The 21,982-nt window shown below is 35.6% G+C and overlaps 1 protein-coding gene across 6 annotated transcripts in view; it reads left to right on the top strand.

The window, feature by feature from the left end:
• EZH2 (enhancer of zeste 2 polycomb repressive complex 2 subunit) overlaps positions 1–21,982 on the top strand; it is a 62,951-nt gene that overhangs the window by 36,276 nt on the left and 4,693 nt on the right. For all 6 annotated transcript variants that reach the window (XM_032235808.1, XM_032235806.1, XM_032235803.1 and 3 more), the window contains 8 exons: positions 916–1,007; positions 10,699–10,939; positions 13,217–13,386; positions 13,537–13,631; positions 15,228–15,268; positions 15,852–15,977; positions 19,809–19,987; positions 21,153–21,248. In XM_032235808.1, coding sequence (XP_032091699.1) covers positions 916–1,007; positions 10,699–10,939; positions 13,217–13,386; positions 13,537–13,631; positions 15,228–15,268; positions 15,852–15,977; positions 19,809–19,987; positions 21,153–21,248 — 1,040 coding nt within the window. The remainder of the gene's footprint in view (positions 1–915; positions 1,008–10,698; positions 10,940–13,216; positions 13,387–13,536; positions 13,632–15,227; positions 15,269–15,851; positions 15,978–19,808; positions 19,988–21,152; positions 21,249–21,982) is intronic.

Raw genomic sequence — 21,982 nt, 5'->3', positions numbered from 1 at the left:
CATGTGCTACCAGTTTAATTCAATATGCAATACTTACGTGGAAAGTTAATATGAAATCATGTTTCATTGTGGTTATTTTACCAGACTATGATTTAAGAATGCTTTATTTTTATGTGCTATTTGTAAGTAAAAAAGCAAGCAAAATGATGCGTAGTAAGGAATCAAAGACCATACATATGAAGAATACCAGGTTAAGGAAGTTTAAATAAAAACAAAATTGACTTAGGAATTTACACTAACCAACTACATATTGTGTATTAGTGAATCTGAATCTGAATCAACATTGTCTAGCTGATTAGCTGTGTCCTGTTATCACAGTTGCCAAACAGTCTTTAGCAACTTGGAACTAGAGTAAAACGAAACAGTGATCTGCATGACACTGTATTTCCAAGTTACAAGATTTTAGAAAAAGTTGAAAGACTAGTTCTCCAGCAATTTTTTAAAAAAGTTTCCTTCCAGAAAGGATTGAAAAAATCTGAAAACATATACCACTATTCCAAAAAGACAATCTGGAAAGATAATATTTTTAATGTTGAAATCTTAATGTCACCTCCAAACTATTTTAATGGATTTATCAGTTAATACAAGAGGTGGACATCTAATATTATCCTCTGATAAGGTATATAAGGATTATTTGTGCAAAGATAGGTCAGAGTAATACAACTATTAAACAGAATTATCATATAATTACATACAATAAAGTCATACTGGAGGCATTCCAATATTCAGGAGGTACCTGAAATTTGCAGTCATCCCATTGTATTATTTATAAATACCTTTATCATGAGTAATGGTGATTTATTACATTAAGTTTGTTGCTGAGAGAAAGAATAAATGAAGCCTTATTATTATACTACAAAAATACTCTTAGATAAACTTTCCAGATTTATTTACTTCTTTCAAAATTCTCTGCAGCATTCCATGCGACTCCTAATACTTACAAACGGAAAAATACAGAAACTGCAATAGATAATAAACCTTGTGGGCCACACTGTTATCAACATCTGGTAAGATTATTTTATTTCCTTAACTTTTTTTTTTTAATTCTTTGAACTGAAGTAAAATAGATATATGTATTCAGTGAGACTGGTAGTTTGCTAAATGCCAAAATAATATGCAACACACTATAATATATACATTTTTACTCATATCTGTACAATTTGTGGCCCAGGATTACATGCAGGCTCCAAAAGCCTTGAGCATGTATTCATAGTGCTACCAAAAATTGTCAATATTGTAATTTCTGATGTGAGGAGAAATTTGTGATCTACCCAGAAAATGATATTAACTATTCTTACTTTATCATTTTGATTCTGCTCATATTAAATTAAATTATTTCAAATTAGGTTAATGTTTTGGCTGGCTAGTCTCCTCCTTACAATCATACCAGAATTTTTCCTCTTTTTCTGTAATGCTAAATGGGATTGACTTTGAGAGATGAGGAGGGATTGGAAGGTACTTTCAGACTTGTTAATGTAGCTTTACAATAAAGAAGAATTACCATATTACCATACCAGAAGAATTATCTGGTTGTATTTCCTGTCTGTTTTACCTGAGGGGTTTGTGTGTGTGTGTGTGTGTGTGTGTGTGTGTGTGTGTGTGTGTGACATCAGTCTTACAAGTCTGAAAATACCTATTTCTTACTATCTTCTATATAGTCTGAGAATTTTGGGGATGGGGTCTCTTCCGAGAATCTTTCTCCAGAAATACAATAAATATGATATTATTTATCATAATTATCCAAAAATATCTGCCAGTTTTTTCTGTAAATAACTATATCAAATGATTTTGAAAGACAGCAGTCCAGCTGCTTCCGTGGTAGTGTTACTTGCTTTCAGTTGATGTAGCTTTTCATGTTGTTGTTCTTGTCATTACATTACAGTTAATATTTTTTTAGAAAGTGGTGAACTTCTAAGGCTCTCCTCTTTCCCATGCTCATACGCTCCTTGAACACTTGATCTGCTTAGTCAGAGCTAAACATAGCTCTTTCTTCAATAGACCCTTCCCGGTGCTTTATAGGGGGAAGCACCCTGCATGATTGCACGTCCTACATTTTTACTCCACTGTCTTCCTGAAGGCCAAGACCATCCTTAGCTCTCTGAAAGTAGGATGAGACTAGTAGAACAAGGAAAGTGGTGAAGGGTGTAGTTTTTAAAAACCTTTCAGTTTGAGCTCATACTGCCCCCAGAAGCTTTGTATCAAAAGGAGTTCCACTGCAACCATGTTTCCTCTGATGAAAGGTGTCCAGGATACTTGTCAATTTTCCAATGTCCAATATGACCACTGAGTTTTATTATTTCCATTGCTCCATATATTTAACCACACCCAGTCCAATGTTTCATAAACCAGCTTATGGAGTCTCCTGAAAGACACCTTGGGATTGCAATTTCCCAATTGCCTTCATCCCAGGTATTTTATATATCTCTAGGCTCATTCCCAGCCCTGGGCCACAACAAATTTATCTGTTTGGGAAATATTCTTTCATTAATCACAGGTCTGCCTAAGCACCCTTATACACTTCCCTGCCTGCCCGAGTATCAGCTTAGAGAACTTCATTCATTGAAAAAATAGGAAAAAGGGGAGTTTGAACAGAGCCTCAAGGGTCAGTCTCTACTCAATACAGAAAGGTCACACTCATTCTTCCAAAGTCAAATTCTGCCTTGCTTTCTGGACATCTCTGGTTGTTGCTCAGTTGAACTTGCAACAGGACCAAGACAACTGATAATTGGAACAGAAGGGATGCACTTATGTGGCAGTGGGAAGGGATATGGGATCAGTCTTACAACACTCACCCTTTGTTGTCCATGTTCTTACCTGGAAGTTGTGAACCCCATGTTTGACACCTATGAAATTAGGTGTATATGGAATTAGACGTAGAACCCCCCCCTCCCCCCCAAAAAAACCAATATTCAAGTCCCACTGCAGTTATTTATTCAGTGTACAATGGAGAAATTTTCTTCCAGAAAATAATGCAAAGGATTCCTGCAGTCAGAAGGATGCACTCATATCTGTACATTTCAGGAAAGGAAGGAAAAATGATAATCATACATAATGCATAGATAATAGATTATGTGTGTAAATATTCATAATTAGCAAGCCTCAAGGTATTTACCTTCCCAGCTATTGTTACTATCCCAAGAGTTATTGTCTTAACAAAGAGAAACATATCAGTTGATTTGCCCTAGTAGTTTTGATAAAATGTACTGAGAAATGGGAGCATCAGGATAGTCTCATACACTCCTTCTATATTTCTGTCTTACACACTACCACCACTCCTCCAATTACTCCAGTCTCCCCACATTATGCACTTGTGGATTGTGCCCTTTCACTGTCTTTTCCCTAGGCAGTATCTTTACGTCTTCCCATCTTCCTAAGTCATTACTACATACCATTATAATTCCCCCCCCTTTTGGGGGGGGGTGTTTGCCACTGCTGACATCCTACCAGATCTCTCCAAACATCCACAAGCTTTCTTTCTATCGTTCTCCTTATCCTTGTCAGGGTCTCAATACAAAATAATCCCATTTTCTTATATATACAACCAAAATTCCAAAAATAGAAATGTTAGGACCACTCAAGTTCAGATGTTCCATTTATAGGCTGTTAATGGATGGAATATTTTACATATCTCTACTGAAAAGTTATTTCTTGTTCTAAATAACAAACTTGCGTGTTATCAAGTAGTCTTAGCTCTATAATGTACTTATTTTGGGTGACAAACTGGCAGCATTCCTGAAAATGTGTGTGTGTGTGTGTGTGTGTATAGTTGAATGCTAATTTTTAAAAGTGTAAATTTGGGCTCTTTACTGTAATTTGTTCATGTATGTATGTATGTATGTATGTATGTAATTGACCAAAGGATTTGAGTGAAGATTGAAATTACAAATGAAAAACATTTGAATAATGTGCATATCAATTTATTGTAGACTTTCTGTCTACTGTTAAGCTTTCGGTAAGAAATATTTTTATTTTTCATTTATAAAGATTTTTTTTATTTTTGAATAAACACAAACAGACTTACACACATACACACAAACCCCACAAAACCATCTTCCATTACAAATTGTAGAAAGGTGTTGATTGGTTGCAAAAACATCCATGCATCCTTTCCACAGTCATCACCTACAATTCATATCAAATCATATATTTTAAATCAAGTATATTTATATATATTACTATCATCATACCTCAACTTTCACTTGACTATAACTGTTTTTACATCCTTTTATATAAAATATTCCAAATTTAAAGCAAGACCACATAATGGCATTCCATTAGCTCTTCCCAATATCATCCCAGTAACATTACATCTTTATAACATGTTCTATATAAAAATTGGTTATATTTAATAACAGAGTTTCTAAACCTCCTTTCGTAGTCACCATTTGCAATTTATATCAAATTTCCACTTATCAAACCAATCCATATATGTGCATTATTATCATTATCAATCAATTATTTAACTGTATCCATTATCACTTCAGTTTATACATAATGCTCTAAATTTAACTAAATTTGACTTAATTATATTACATCTTTATAACATGTTCTAATTAAAAATTGGTTATATTTAATAACAGAGTGTCTAAACTTTCTTTTGTACTCACTATTTGCAATTTATATCAAATTTCTTCTTATCAAACACACACACACACATATATTATATGCATTATCATCATTATCAATTATTTAACTGTAGCCATTATCACTTCATTTTATACATGATCCTCTAAATGTAACTAAATTGACTTAATTTTTTATTATAAGCTTTAATTACATCAACCTGTGTCTTTCCCGGAATAGTGCAGTCTTGCCATTTGTGGCATTAGTATTCTGGTTATTTCTTTAGTAAGTTTTGTATGCACCTCTTTGCAACTTATTGCTTATTGCATATCTTGTATAAACTCGAAACCCTCCATCTGCTTCTTCGATCAGCTTATCTTTGGTTATCACTAGTGCTTTTGACAAAATTTCTTTTTAGTTTCATCAATTCTTCTCTCTTTTCTTCTTCTATACTTTGAGATCTGGGGTAGAGCTCCAGTCCATCTATTTCCCCTTTCCATATTCCACTCTTTCCATTTCCAACCACGCTCAGTTCACTGTCAGTATCAACAATTTTCTTGTCTCTGTTTACTTTTCCCTTCAGTTTTTAGAACTCTGCCCGCCATTTTCTTCATTTGATGAACATCCTCAATTTTTCCATCAAATTTTGCTGTTCTGAGATCTATGTTCTCCAATCTCTTCTCAATTCTCTGTTATTTCTAATAGTTTTTGAATTTCAACACAATCTTTTGCAATGTTAAAGTTTCTTTTTCATGTTGCACCATTCTTCCAATTTGTAAACACTGCCACTCTGGCATTCAAAACTTTTTATTAAATTTAAAGCAATTTCATTTATAATCTTTCAAGACAAGGCTTTGTTTTCACTCCACTCCAGCTGCCAATGAAGCTCCCGAGAAGCACCTGTATAAACAACCCATGCTCTTCTCACTATCACTCTCTGTAAACAAGCTGAGGAACCTTGAAATGCAAAATCAAATAATCAAAGAGAAAAAAGAATAGACAATATTTCCAAGCTTTCCAAGCCTCTAGGCTCCAGTGGCAGTGGCAGTGGCAGTGTTACTTCCTTTCCCTCTGTTATTACAGCCCTCTTTGTATTCCTTTTATATCTTCTTTCTATTCCAGGCTTAAGAAAACAAAATTCTTAAATGGAGCAAAAGAAAAAAACCATCCAATCCAGCATTATAAAAATAAGGATAAAGATTTTAGTCCATAGGTATAAAAATATATATAAAAAGTAGTAGAAGAAAAACTAATCAGTTCAATTTAAAGAATAGGAAACATTTGCAAAAGTTCCATCCGTAAAAGAAAATTAAAAAAAAAGGATAATACACTATCTAATGTAACTTAATTTCGCAGCTTGTTCTCTTCTGTTTTCAAATTTAATTTAGCTTAAACTTTTTTGGGGGTAGTCTCTTATAATAATAAGATTTCCTCATCAGATGAACACACTTTCTCTTTCCGTTTTCTTCCCATTCCGGAGCTGGCCCAACTTCAGCAGCTTCAATGGCTGCGCTTCTGTCGTCGGCAAAAAGAGATTCTCCTGGATCAATCAGGGATTCTGCAGTGTCCCTGAGATCAGCAGGACGTACTCTTACCTATCACTGTCTCTTCGGGACGGTTTAGGTCCAAAAGGTCCATCCAGCAGCAAAGGTATCAACTGCAATCTTGGAGCTCCAGGATTGCATGCTGTGTTGTTGCAATGTCAGCTCCTCTTCCCCAGAAATATTTTTATTTTTCAGAAGTCTACAAATGTTTTGGAAATATGCATGAGGCTGTTCAAGCCTAGTATTTTTTCAGTATCTCACTCGTTTTTCATTTGATCAGGAGAAGCAATTTTTCTACTTTATTAAATCCCAAAACATTATACATTAAAACTTCTTCAAGACAATAAAAGATTTTTACAGGGTGTAAATTAAATTCTAATTATCATCTTTCTTAAGTTATCTGTATGCCTCATGGGTGCACTTTGTTCCTCACAGAGGAAGAAAAAAACAGCTACCATATCTTTTCATGGACATCATGACAAGCTGTAAAAATATGAGGCAGTTGTCCTACTTCCCTATAAAAGCAATCCTAATGCGATGATAAAGATATATCCTTTTTCAGCTGTTAAGTATTATTTGTATTGATGATAAGAAATCTAATAAATTTGGAAAGCTGTTGTGTTTTATTTCTTCTATTAAATAAAATCACCTAGTATCTTTTAGAAATAAAAATGTACATAAAATCTTCGTTGAAAATATCCTGGTGTAGCAAATCATATTGAAAAATAAACACTATTTCAGTTGGTTATCAAAATATAGAAAAATTAAGTTTTTCTCTCGTTATTTTAGAGGTACTATTGTAAAAAAATGCATATAAATTTAAGTGCCTATTTTAGATATTTCATGTAATCATTAAAAACATAAAATAAGTAATCAAAATATAATAAAGAACATACTTAATTTGACATAAAACAAAAAATATGGTCGGTAAAAATGATATTTAAAAAAACATACCTCAAAATTTTGTGTCATGATAAATGAACAAATAATAGGACTTGCAGAAATTATTTATAAACTACTTATAAATAGTAAACTAATAGTAAACTATAAGGCTGGCTAATATATTGAAGTTTTGTTTTCAAAACTTCAAAATAAATCAGATTCTGATTAGGGAGAAACTGAAGCTGGATTTGTTGAAATGAATGGCCCCAATTACTCCCTAGGAAAGAATTACCCTCGACTCCACAGGTTTTAGAGAATAGCTGCTTTTACTAGAGATGCTGAGTGCAGTGTGGATGAGACAAGCTCTGAAGAAAAACTGCAAAGTCCTATATTGAAAGCAACCCCCAAGGTCAACACCTCTCCCCACCAAGAGAGCAGTTCAAACATATCTGATTCTCATGTTGGTGAAAACTGGCATTCTTGAAGCTCGGCAGATGGCTTGGTTTTGCACCTCTGGTTTCTATTAGTGTCCACACTCCCCAATTTCCCATGGCATTCTTTTACACCTCCAGCACAGATTTCCTTTCCAGATGCCCTCTCCCCCCTGGTTATGGGAGTTGCTAGCAAGCTTCAAAGAAAGCAAAGATGAGTAGCTGACATTCCTCTCCCCTCTTTGCAAAGGTGCTAACCCTAAAAGACAAAAATGAAATTTAAATATTCAATTGAGGTCCTACCTTTTGGATGGTTGGGATATTTCTTGTGGAAAGCACAAAGGAGTTTGTCAACTCCATCAATCCATTTGGATTGGGAAGCAGGAAAATGTTTCCATGTAATCAAGTATTGGATCTTGCCCTTGTGTTTTTGAGAATCCAAAATTTCTTTCAGCTCAAATTGTTCCCCTTATAAGAAAATAGGAAGGGGTGGTGTGGGAGGAGATGGTCGAAGGGGAGAGGTTACTTCTGGTTTCAGCAGGCTACAATGAACTATGGGGTGAATTCTTTACAGGTTTTTGGGCAATTCTAATTATGCCGTGACTGAGTTGATAATTTTGTTAATTCAGAAGGAACCAATGTACTTAGGGTCCAGTTTTTTGAATTGTTGGGTACACTGTATTTACTTTGTGGAGAAATATATTCTGTCTCTTTGGCTCATCTTTTATCAGCTTGCCATGTGTAGGCTTGCACTTCCTCGAGCGCTTTGCACACTACTGGCCATGAATTTTGTAGTTGTTGTATCCATTCTTGTAATGAGGGGTTCTGGGGTTCGTCCAAAGGTAGTTCTGCAATTGCTATGAAGTTCTGATCTGAAGCTACCTTGAAGGGGATATATCCAGTGTTGCTGTGCTCTGAATTATTATATACCACTTCTGGAAATGGTAAAAAATCAGTCCACTTATCTTATTGATATTTAATATAACATCTGGGGTACTGTTCCACTACTGAGTTAGCTCGTTTGCATTCATTTAGGGTGGTGGGAGGGGCTTAAGGCTTGGGTGTTCCCCATGAGTTTCAAAAATTCACACCAAAAGAACAAGGTGAATTGCACCCCCTGTACGAAATACTTCAATCAGGAATGCTATGAAGTCTGTAAATATGCTGCACAAATAGCTTAGCTCTGCTAAGCTACGGGCTGCTGGAATCTTTGAACAAGGAATAAAGTGGACTTGTTTTGAGAACAAGTCAGCAACCACCCAAATTACGGTGTTTGTAGCATTCTCAGGAAATTTGAAAGTCTATAGAGATCTCTTTCTAAGGGGCATGGGGATTTTTCATGTTTGCAGTAGTCCCATGGATTTCCCTGGACGACTTTAGGCTGATGCACACACTGGGCAACTGGCTACATAGCTTTCAATGTGTTTTTTGAGAGATGGTCACTAGAATTGTTTTTTCACCAGAGAGAGAGACAACAGGGTGTCTCATTTTTCCCACAGTGCGGCGACCCTGATGTGAGGAGCCTGGCCCCGTACTGCTTCCTCACCCAGTTGAAAGCTTTGTTCCTGCCTTCAAACAGTAAAGCTGGTACATGCAAGTGAGCAGCGCACCTGGACCATGGACAGCGTTGGTTCCTGTGCCCTCCAATTCTGATTCCACAGCCTGTCTGAGGGCAGAAACAAAGCTTTCAATTGAGCAAGGCAGCACCACAATGTCAGACCCCTCACACCCGTGTCCAGTCCACCAGAGTTCACCACCACCAGGGGAGGAATGAATCCCTATTCCATGAAGTGCGCCACCACTTGAATGAGGAGGAGGAGAAGAAGAATGGTGAACCTTTGTGTCAGTCAGCTGGCCAGGCAGGGAGTAGGTCAGGCATGCTGGTTTACTGTGGATGGGGGGGATTATTACCAGCAGCTTGAGTGCCCCGACTGCGTCTGAGCTGAAGAAAGTGGAGATGCAGCAGCAGGCTTGCCTTCAAAGATCGCTGCAAGCGCCTATTTGCATGCAGACACCTCATTTGCATGCATACGTGCTCCATGGGACAACAGGGTCTTATTCTTCCTCTGGTGTGTTGAACTCCGGCAAGTTGCACTCGGGTGTGAGAGGTGCACTCAAACAGAAAGGCCTGCGCGCACAAGCGATTGGCACTCTGGGCCATGGACAGCATTGATTCCTGTGCTATATTTCCAGTCTGAATTAGACCATGGCAGGGTCCCTAGAGGGCAGCCCTTTTAATGATTATGCTTTAATAGAAAAGCAACTATCTTATCTCTCTTTTAAATGCTAAAAGTGTTGCACATAAAAAACAGGGGAGCTCTGATTAACTATCAGAGCCATCATTTTGAAAGTATACTGTTGTCTATGGATACCCCCATGAAATGCAAGTATGGGATAAACTGAGCCTGGTTTGTTCTCAGTTTTTTAAGTGGTCACAAACTACTAACAAAAGTGGCATGTGATCACAAGGCGAAGAGGCATCAAGAAATGTTTCCCCTTTTGCATTTGAGCATACAAGAAGGGGTAGAAAAGTTAAAGAAAAAGAAGGAAAGAGGGGAAGAGAGCAAGGAAGGAAAAAGAAGGAAAGAAGGAAAGGAAGATGAAAGAAAGGAGAATAAAGAAGGAAGGAAAAAGAAGGAAAGGGAAAAAAGGAAGAAGATTATAATGAGAGAGTGAGGGTCTGAAGTAAATCCTATCTTCACACTTGGCCACCAGCAGTCCTGCTGCCTTTAGCCATTCCCTTGTCCCATCCTCCAGACCTTTCCTGGTGGATTCCCATCCTATTGCTGACGATGCTTTGATTACAAAGCTGGGTCACCTCACAAGGAGAGGGCGTGAGCCTCCATCTGACCCACACACTTTGCCCTCCGCACACATCATGAGCAACCTAACCAAGGAGAGGGAACACAGTAGCAGTGGGAGCTGGCCATGCCCAACCCAGCCATGCCCATCCTAGCCATGCAGACAAATTTCTTGAGTTGTTTTCCTAGCTGATAGAATCTGCACCATGACATATTAAACCCCAATTTTCTTTGTGGTAATAAAAATCATCTGAATATTGTACAGAATTCTTCAGGGAATTAATAGGAATAAATCAAAGTTTTTAAAGTTTTAGTTATAATTTAATATTTACCTTTATGATTTGCAATCTTACTTGTAGTTTGATCTATCATATAAATTTGCTTTTAATACTAGACCAATGTTTTTTAATCACATTTTAGTAAGCTTCTATTCTCTATGCATTTTCCTATATCCTGAAATATTTCTGTGCCTGTCAGGAAGGAGCTAAAGAGTTTGCTGCTGCTTTGACTGCTGAGAGAATAAAAACACCACCAAAGCGTCCAGGAGGTCGCCGAAGGGGAAGGCTTCCAAATAATACCAGTAGACCCAGCACACCAACCATAAATGTTCTAGAATCAAAGGATACAGACAGTGACAGAGAAGCTGGAACTGAGACTGGAGGTGAAAATAATGATAAAGAAGAAGAAGAGAAAAAAGATGAGACTTCAAGCTCCTCTGGTAAGATAGTTGTGGAATGTTGCTAAATTTGTTAAAAGTGTTTATGTTGGGCTGGAAGTATTGGATCAAAGTTCAGTTGTTCTACTGTAGGGCTATACTACTTGCTGCTTTTGAAAAAAAAGTACCACCTTCTTTTGAAAATAATGAAGTTAATTTTTCATTATAAAAAATTTCCTGAACTGTTATGTTTTGAGTTCTATAATATAGTCATCATCTATTGTGCACCTTCCAGAATTCACAAGTAATTTAAATTACTGAAAATCCTTTAGGTAATAAGAATTAAATTCAGAATGTAATTAATGAAAATTTCAGAATATATTTTTCTGGTTTTACATATTTTTATGGATGCAAGTATATTCATCTAAACTGAGCAAAATTATTTTGCTTGTTTGTCTATGTTGGCATACCCTGTTTCAGACAATCACCTTCTCCACATTAGGCTTTTTTGTTTTCTTTCTGTCAAGAGTAAATGAATAATTCAGTCAAACCTGACACAGCTATGCCCTAAGAATTTCCTATCTTTTGAGGATATGATTGATGACATTTGTATTTATTGCTACTCTTATTGTACCATAAATAGATTAAAAACATTTTATTGATTTTTTTAAAAAAAAGACTATAAAAACCAAACTCAGAAAGGAAGAGTAAAGAGGGAGGAAGGGAGAGAATAGAAAATGCAAGAGAAAAGAAAGAAAAGAAGAAAAAAATAAAAAGGGAAGAGAAATATTTAATGAAGTGACCTCTGATTTTCATCTCAAGTACAAACAAAATTAGAATTCTTCACTCCCTGTAAGATTGCACACAGGTATCTGTTCTCATAACTCATGCCTTATCTATATACCAATCCATCAATCATTAATATTTCAGTTCTGATATCAGCAAAAAAATCCATAAAGAGTAGCTAACATTTTAAAGAAGTATGTCTTATTTTAACATTTGTGAAACAAACTCACTTTGTACCTAATCCTTTTGGTTCTAGCAGTCTTGATCTTTAATTCAATCAACTTTGGATATAGGATTTGATCTCTCTTCAGTTTTTATTTTGCCTATTTGAGCTTCAGAAAACTTTCTTGTAAATCCACTAAGGAGTCATGATCATGGTCATTCTCTCATCATTTGTTTTTCCACTTTAATTATCATTTCTATTTTATAATCCAGCTGTCCCCAATCTTTCTAGCTTCATGAACCAGCGTTGGTGGCATTGGCAAGGGAATGGTTTCACACATACAACCTAGATCCTGCATATTCATAAATCAAACTTTGAGCATTAGCCTACCACTTGCACTGCCTGGTTCTCAACAGATCACAGACTGGTACTGGTCTGTGGACTGGGGTTTGGGTACACACATTTTTATTGTATATTTCAACAGTTTCTTTATATTCTAATATTTCTGCATCACATGAGGTTTGTTTCAGTTCTTTGTCCTATAGATCTTTCAGACTATTCTCTTTCACACTTTTTATTTCTTCTTTAACATCTTTTGAACATAGTCTATCTATAGTGTCTCCATTCTTGAAATATCTCCTGGAATGTTTTAAGTATCATACCATACCCTGTCTCCCTCAACATTCCTTTATATCTAGAATATCTGCCCCCCTTTGGTGTTCAATTTTTAAAATCATAAAATCTCAAATTTCTGTTATGACTTAAGATAGTTTATTTCCTGTGAAGGTGTCATTTGTTTATATAAGTATTTCCAAAATCCTATAGCAAAACATTCAAATTTGTTTTGTCCTTTAGCTTGTTTATAACTTGATTGAAATAAAATCTTATTTAGCCTTTTGCCATTTTTAAAAATATTCTCAAGCTTATAACTTTTATTTTATTCTGGAATGAAGGTAAACTCACCAGGCGGCTTTGCATTTTGAAATTCTCCATTAGCTATAAGACAATTTCAGAAAGTGATTACAAAATGACGTTTGTGAACCTACTGCTCTTTAAAAGGTCCTGGAAGTCCTAGATGTGCCATTAATTGAAAATATAAAATAAAAATTTGTTTTAGAAATTTGAGGGGTGAAAGTAGAGTTTAATAACATCATACAGTGCTGTATATCGGAATTAGTAATCTGAAGTCTTCCATATGTTTTGGACTACAGTTCCCATAATCTCTTCACTTTGGTCATGCCTGCTGGCTGTAAAGTGCACACATTACTTACCAGGTTATATTTAAAATGGTATGTTACTGAAAGTAGGATACTTGATTATTTGTTTTGTTTTTTGGTATGATCATTGCCGTGATTTCTGAGATTTGAAACTGTTTGCTTTTGATATTGCAGAAGCAAATTCTAGGTGTCAAACACCAATCAAGATGAAGCCAAATATAGAGCCTCCAGAAAATGTTGACTGGAGTGGTGCTGAAGCTTCTATGTTCAGGGTTCTCATTGGTACCTACTATGACAATTTCTGTGCAATAGCTAGGTTAATTGGGACCAAAACATGCAGGCAGGTAAGCATAAATATTGAAAATGTTTTCAAAAATACTACTAGTGAAATTTAGTAATTTAAATGCATCTGATTTTGTGGAAACCATTAATATATCAAATTCAGCTTAATAAAACATTGCAATGAAACTTAGGAGATAATTAATATTTTACAGGTATATGAATTTAGAGTAAAGGAATCTAGTATTATTGCTCCAGCACCTGCTGAAGATGTTGATACTCCTCCAAGAAAGAAAAAAAGGAAACACAGGTAAATCAATAATATATCAACCATCCCACAACATTTTAAAATGGGGAAAAAGAATTTAAAAAATAAGAATGAAAGGAATGGGACAAATAAAAAAAGTATAAAGTGTTACTTTTTGTTAATAGTTCATTTTAGGATTGCTTCAGAAAATTTTCAATAGTGGAAGAATCTATTGCAAATCAGTATAGAAATTGAAATGCATTAAAATGTCCTTAATATAAAGACTTCTTGAGATATATTAAAAATGCTTTAAATGTTCCTATACTAATTTTTTAAAGTTTAAAACAAATATAAATAATGGATTTTTTGTAAAATAATTTCCGTGCCAAAATTTGCAGTGAAATGTGGCAGTGTAGAGAAAGGGGGATGAAATTAGCTGTGTCTTGTTTGTTGAAATCATTATGTCATCATCTCACCATTTGTGATTGTAAAATAATAGATAATTTCTATCCCAATTGTTATTTAATTTGTATCCTGACCTATCATTGAAGATAGCTAACCAAAAATAAATAATAGTTAAAGCCACAAATATGAAAATTACTTTAAATCGCATCAATCAGCTGAACTGTATTGTCAAGGGAAATGAGTATGGAATCTTCATAATGCCATAACAAATAGTGGGGATGATATTCATCTGCTGACTTCTGAATTTTCCAGTTATCAAGATTGGATCATTTATGTTTCCTCTCGCCCAGAATGCTCATCATTAGAAAACACAAAAATGTGTAGTCAGTGTAAACAGCTGTATACTAGCAGTTTGAATTTAGGGTCCCTCAGTATTTCCACATTTATCTGTAAGGCAATTATACTTTACTGCCTTTATTTAGTGAACCCACCCATATAAAATCTAATTTTCTTCTATGAAAAAATGGCTATATCTTATTTTTTTTGTAGACCGGTAGTAATATGAAGCTGTAAGCATTTCTATCTAGTCAGTATTCTGCTGGTTAAAGGATTGTCTCCATTCAAGCAGTGTATATTGTGAATGATCTGAAACCACAGAGCCAGCCCATTCTTTTTGACCTATACAGGTAGTTCTTGATTTACAAATGCACATACAATCTGTGCCTGAAATTATGTCTGTTGCACACATCTCTTCCAAGCAGTCATGTAAGCAGAGTTCAGGTGCTTGGAAGTATGCCTATACCTATGAGTAGTCACAGGGATACTGCAACTCTCCCACTTGCCTTCCCCCCCCCCCCCCCAATCTATGCTTTGGGAAAATTCCAATGCAGTATGAAGCTGAATTACCTGGGAAGCATTCACAGTGGACTGCAAAACAGCTGTCCTGCAGGTAGCTCCAAACACCCTGGAGATTTCAAGGGTGCAAAGCAGCCTTCTCCAACAGATTTAATCCAACCCTCCATCACTGCACTGCACTGTATTGCACCAACTGACCCTCACTATTTTCTTCATTTTTGCAAGAGACTGAATTCACTGATTAGTATTATTTTTAAATAATGCAGTCTTAGGTGATATTATGACACTTGTTTCTGAAAGTGATACAAAATATCTTATTTTTTAAAATGCAGCTTGAATTTGGTCCATTTTCCATATTAAAAAACCTATTAACCATATTGTATGTTTTTCTTTTTATAGACTGTGGGCTGCTCATTGCAGAAAGATACAGCTAAAGAAGGGTTAGTATCTTTAAACTTATATCCTGAAATTCTGTTTTTGTTTATTATCCTGTAATTTTTTTAATAAAAAAGTGGTTCCAGTGTGTATATGGAGACATTTTGTCTCTAAGGATATTCTAGTTGAGTTTAAGTCAGAAAGCTACCTTGATTTGATTGTACTACATGGGAGGAATAGAAATTATACTGATTCTAGGCTCAGTATAGTATTTTCTCAGTTCTAAGAATATAGCAGGGAAGTGGGAAGATTTTGGGCTTCATCCACTTCCAGAACATGAAACATTATCTTTTCCCAAAAATCTTATAGTAGACAAACAGTAATGGTGTGTCTTTATCATTCTTGCATCAGGAGACAAAAATACCTTTTCCATATTGCTCCTTTGGCTCAACAAAGGGAAAGATAGGAGTACTAAAAGATTCTGTTTAAGTGCATTGAATTTAGATTATTTCTCTTATCTTTCCCTAATTATTGAAAATGTATAAGGATGTGCAGGGGTTTTATGTAATTATTTGGCTGAAAATATATTCTTCAGAACATTTATCAATTTTTTTGTCCTTCATAATGTCTACATTTGTTGTTGTTCAGATGGATCATCTAATCATGTTTACAACTACCAGCCATGTGATCATCCACGCCAGCCTTGTGACAATTCATGTCCGTGTGTCATTGCACAGAACTTTTGTGAAAAGTTCTGTCAGTGCAGTTCAGAATGTAAGTATTGGGGAAATTTCATTTTAATATGATTTGAACAAGAAGTTGTCTCACTGATGAAGATTTAAAGCCATACTTGTGAAAAGCTTAACAAAGTTTAATAATTCATTTTGATTTTTAAAAAATCTGGTCAGATGGCAGGAAATGGAAAAAAAGAGTTTACAATTTGCTTTTTTGGTGCTGTTCTGAAGTTTTCTCCCAGTGATAGAAAATGGTAGAAGATTCAAGACAGAATGATCCCTAATTGAAAGTATATCCGGGGAAAATTGCTAAAGCTCTTCCACTTCATTCCATATTCCCTGTCTAGTTAGCTGATTTTTTTCTTCTGTTTCTGGTTTGGAGCTGTTATAGTTTAAAAAAAAAAACCAATAGCCCTGCAATTGAAAACTTTGATATTAAGGTTAGCCTATCAGAGGAAGGAAACTGAGTAGATAGTCATTCCTATTGAAAGACTGGATTTAAAAAAACAAAACTCAGTGACAGGTTAGTTGTTTCAGAAACAGATTGGACAACCATTTGACTGGCATGTTATAAGGTTTCGGCCTTGAAAAGGGGATTGGACTAGAAGACTTCTGAGGTTCCTTCCAGCCCTATGATTCTATGTTTTGTTTTCTTAGTTAAATTGTAGATAAATATCATTTAAAACAGGCAGTTATTGTGTCAATCGTAGCAGCCATTAACATTTCCCAGTGCAATTGTCCCCCCCCCCGATTCTGTTCTTTTGAAGCTTTTATTTCTTTATGAAGATCAGCAATAATGAATAAGATCATAGAAAAGAATCTTTCCTAGTATTTTTTGTATTCTTTCAGAGAAGGCATTTATAAAAAAATTTATAGAGAATATTCTAAAGTGCAATCATTCATGGAAGCAGACAGATTCACAGTTTCAGGTCCTGGACCATATCCAGCTCTAGGAAAACTATATTGGCCTCTATAGCCCATCAAAAAATTGCCTCAGCTGGATATAATTTTGGTGAAAAGGATTATTTTAACTATAAGGAATATTACTTGTATATATTAAAAATTTAATTCAATATAAATCACATTTCATTTTTGTTATGGCCCAAACTATTTTTTTGTTCTGCATCCTATATCTCCTGTACACCTACATTTAAAAGTTAACTTTAAACTTTGAAAAGTTGAAAATGTTTCTGAAGGATTTTCTATTATAGGTCTCCAGATCTTTTGCAGCATATAGGTTTTTTTCACAAACAGAGAGTTTATGGAGGATTAAAATATATCTAAAATGTTTGACGTGTTTGTACATGCTACTACCTGAACTGTTTAGATACGTAATCTCCAGATACCGTATTTTTTGGAGTATAAGACGCACCAGAGTATAAGACACACCAAGATTTTGAAGAGGCAAATTAAAAAAAAAGTAGTTAAGTAGATAGAGTGATAGAGAGGGAGAGAAAGAGAGAGAAATACAGTAGCTAGGTAGGGAGAGAGAGAGTAGTTAGGTAGGTAGATAGATAAAGGGATAAAGAGGAGAGAGGGAGATAGAGAAATACAGTAGGTAGAGGGAGAGAGAGTGTAGGTGGGTAAGTAGAGGGAGAGAGAGAAATAGAGAGAGAAATACAGTAGATAGGTAGAGAGAGAATAGGTAGGTTGGTAGGTAGAGGGAGAGAGAGAGAAATACAGTAGATAGATAGGGAGAGAGAGAGAGTAGGTAGGTTGGTAGGTAGAGGGATAGAAATAGAGAAATAGTAGATAGGTAGGGAGAGAGAGTAGGTAGGTAGGTAGATAGAGAGAGAAATATAGTAGGTAATGGGGAGAGAGAGTGTAGGTAGGTAAGTACATGGATAGAGAAATAGAGAGAGAAATACAATAGATAGGTAGGGAGAGAGAAAGTAGGTAGGTAAGTAGATAGAGGGAGAGAGAGAGAGAAATACAGTAGGTAGATAGGGAAAGAGAGAGTGAGAGAGTAGGTAGGTAGGTAGATGTTTCCAGGTGTATTTATCCATGTGCTGGAGAAGGAAATCACTGACAATCTGCAGCACCTAAGACTTTGTTTCTGCTGGCACAACACTTGATCAATGTAATTCTCATCAATCAGTTAAACAGCTTTTCACTAAGGAATTTAAGGTCCAGGCTTTTGCCGACGACCTTGTTTTTATTTTAGAGGATCCTATGGCTTCTGGGATACAGCTTTTATGTAAAATAGAGGAGTACGGTATGATAGCGGAGTTACGTATAAATAAACAGAAGACAAAACTGTTAATTAAGAATATGACTTATATTAATATGGCCCATAAAGTACAATACTTGGGAATTTGGCTTAGGGAGAGATGTTCCTCTATCAAAATAGATAATTATATGAAACTATTACAACAGGTATCTAAGGATATGACTAATTGTAGTGGTAAACAACTGTCTTTGATGGGCAGGATTGCAACAGTTAAGACACATGTACTACCGAAATTTCTGTTTTTGTTTCAAACGGCACCGACCAAATTGGGCAAAATGTTTTTTAAATCCTTGGAGATAATAGTGGCTCACTTTATATGGCAAGGCAAGAAAGCACGAATTAAAGCCCAAATGTTGCAAAAACGTAAAGAACTGGGAGGCTTCGGAGTACCCAACTGGGAAGCGTATTATAGTGTAGCAATTATGACATGGGTGAAGGATTGGGTGACGTTGAGAAGAAGGCGCTTATTGGCTATAGAGGGATATGACCTCCCACAGGGATGGCACGCCTCCCTCTGGCAAGAAAGAGATATCCCCCATAGGTACTTCAAGGGACATTATATTCGGAAGATTTTGATGGGGGTGTGGGAAAAGATGAGGAAAAAGTACTATCTTAGGGTTCCATGTTGGTTGGCACCGTTGGCGGCCTTAACGCATCCCAGTATATTTAATTGGACAAGAAACATAATATATAAAGACATCATAGAAGATGGCAACATGAAAACAAAAATGGAATTAGAGCAGCAGTGCAGGAATCTGGAATGGTGGGAATATTTACAGATTAGAAATAGGTTTAAAAGCGATAAGGAATGGTTTGGGATCTCCCCAAACCTTCAGGAGTTGGATAAGATTTTGTTTGGCGGAGATAAGAAAATGTTGTCGAAGATCTATCAATTTTTGACCTGTCAAGAAGTTAAAGAAGAGATGGATAAAAGCCTTCTAATAGCATGGGAGAGAAATTTTGGCTATGAGATTGAAATGGGTAAATGGTGGGATCTATGGAGTAAGACTATTAAACTTACGGTATCTATACTGTTTAAAGAAAATATATACAAGATGGTTTATAGATGGCACTTTCCCCCAACAAAGTTAGCCAAAATGTTTCCTGGGTTATCCCCACTGTGTTGGAAATGTGGAAGAAGGGATGGCACCTTTCCATATTTGGTGGTCCTGTATTGAGGCCACGAAATACTATATGTATTACCAATAAAGACTATTTTTTTTTAAAAAAAAGAGCTTTCCAAAAGGAAAAAAAAAGTTTTTGCACTCTGCAAATCTCCCAAAAACGGCCCGTTTTTTGTAAAAATGCCCCCCCTCTTTAAAGCCATGAATAAGCTTGGGGGGGCTTGCAGAGTGCTCCTAGGGGGTGGGGGGCCAAAAATGAAAACAGGCCCATTTTTAGTCAAAACAATTGCAGGTATAGCCTTATGGAGGCTTATAGAGTGCTGGGGGGGGAAACGGGCCGTTTTTTTTTGGTCATTTTTGCCCTCCCCAGCCCCCATGAGCCCTCTGAAAGCCTCCATAAGGCTATGCATGGCCATTTTGGTGAAGGGGGCGGGGCTTTGGGAGGCAAAAAATGCAATATAGCAGTTTCTAATAGGAGTTAAGTAAATTGATTCAGTTTTCATTTTTCTTTTTAAAGGCCAAAATAGATTTCCTGGATGCCGTTGTAAAGCACAATGCAATACAAAGCAGTGTCCTTGCTACTTAGCTGTACGTGAGTGTGATCCAGATCTCTGTTTGACATGTGGAGCAGCTGATCATTGGGATAGTAAAAACGTGTCTTGCAAGAATTGCAGCATTCAACGAGGGTCCAAAAAGGTGGTTCAACTTTTTATGAACAGATGACACATTTTATCTTTATTCATGATAGAGATCTCTGCAAAATGTATAGAGCATGGAGCATTCTTCTTCAAGAAAGTGGAAGATGGTTTTTACATAACCTGCTCCCTAATTTATATTCCTTAGTTTGTTGGAGAGTCATTTAAGTGTGTTTTTTGTTAGGATTGTAAACCATTCTAGTTTTATTACTTCATGTTTGCAGCTACAGAATGTGTGAAACTGTATATTCAGAAATTGTATATTCTCAATGCACAGTTTACATACACTATTGGAAGTTCAGTTATCAAATGCTTGTATATTGTAGTTTGTGTGATCAGCCATCTGGAACACTGTTCTAACATAGAAACCACCAAATATACAATAGGATTGGCACATAAACATAATACTCTTATGGTAGACTACCCAATATAATTTGTTGTTTAGTAAACATACAGCATTATCTACACAGATAAAAGATATGCACATTTGAAGCTGCTACTTTCATTTTAAAAGAAATTAAGCAACACAAAATAAATTCAGTGGTGAAAAGCAGAAGGTTCTGTAATAGCAGTTTATTCTGAAGGTTTCATCATGTTAAGCTTGTGTAAAAATAGGAAATTGCACTAATACACAATATATTCATTTTTGTTATATTTCACAGTGGAATTTTATAGGACTGCCAGAGATTAGTTTTTATGTCTTAACTAAAGCTTGCTTTTAATGGCACAGCTCTATGAAAATTAGTGCTATATTGTTCTTTTTCCGACCTTTATAGAATTCCCTTGTAGATAATACAGTAGCAGTGACACAATACAAATAAACTTTGAGTGAAATGCTGCTCCTATATGAGGTATAATTTTAACTGAGACATAGCTGCCTCATTGATGCCTTTGCAGTTTTGAAATACCCGCATTCATGATGATGCAAAGTTTCAATGGAAAATCATTTTGTGTTTCAAAACTGTATTTTCTGTTAATGCCTATGAGTCTGCCTGTCAGAACTTCACTATATATGAATAAGCACTAAAACAAAATCATTTATTATTACTTAACTACATTGCTTGTTTTTTGTCCCTTTTAATATTGCATACTATGTATTTTGTTAGAATTAAGTATCTTTTTAGTTTTATTGGCTTGTTTAAGGCACTTGCTTTTTCATTCTGTAGCATCTGCTGCTAGCACCTTCTGATGTGGCAGGCTGGGGGATTTTCATTAAGGATCCAGTGCAGAAAAATGAATTCATCTCTGAATATTGTGGAGAGGTAAGAACAACTGTTTTGCATAGTTAGCATTTTACATCCAAATTATTGGGAATTCTTCCAAATAACTACATCTTTTTCAGTTTTATGTTTTTATAAATAAGTAATGTGGGAGAGATGATAGATCTATAAACATTCATATGAAAGAGCATATGTTGCTTGGTTTGTATTAGAATTTTGAAGAATGTTGTATACATGATGAGAAGGGGAATTGGATGATATTTTAAGAAAAAATATCCTGCATTCTAATATACAATATCTAAATATCCCTAGGTTTAGAAGTGATAGAGGTATAGTAATTTGAAAGGATGTTGCTAATAATTGATAGTTTTAGGAATGAAAGCTTGGGAATATTTCAATTCTGTTTTTTTCCTCTGAGAAACACAAAAATAGCCCCATAAGGATGACACAAATAGACACACAGAGGGAGATATCTATTTTTCCTCATTCTCAGTATTCAAGTGATTATAAAAATAGTTTTGTTGACACCCTTCTGCACAAACATTATGTCTCTCTATAAGCTTATGTACAGATTTTACAGAAGTAGGATTCGTTCCTTTTGATTTTGATAGGATTCCTCCCCATCACTCAAATTTCAAGTCGTTGTGTTAGTTGCAAAGTCGTGTCCGACCCATTGTAACCTCATGGACAATGTTCCTCCAGGGCTTCCTATCCTCTCTCATCACCCAGAGTCCATTTAAAATCACACCAACTGCTTCAGTGACTCCATTCAAATT

The sequence above is a fragment of the Thamnophis elegans genome, chromosome Z, assembly GCF_009769535.1.
Source record: "Thamnophis elegans isolate rThaEle1 chromosome Z, rThaEle1.pri, whole genome shotgun sequence".
NCBI lineage: Eukaryota > Metazoa > Chordata > Lepidosauria > Squamata > Colubridae > Thamnophis > Thamnophis elegans.
Note: the sequence above shows the minus strand (reverse complement) of the source record. Positions and strands in the feature narration are given on the sequence as shown.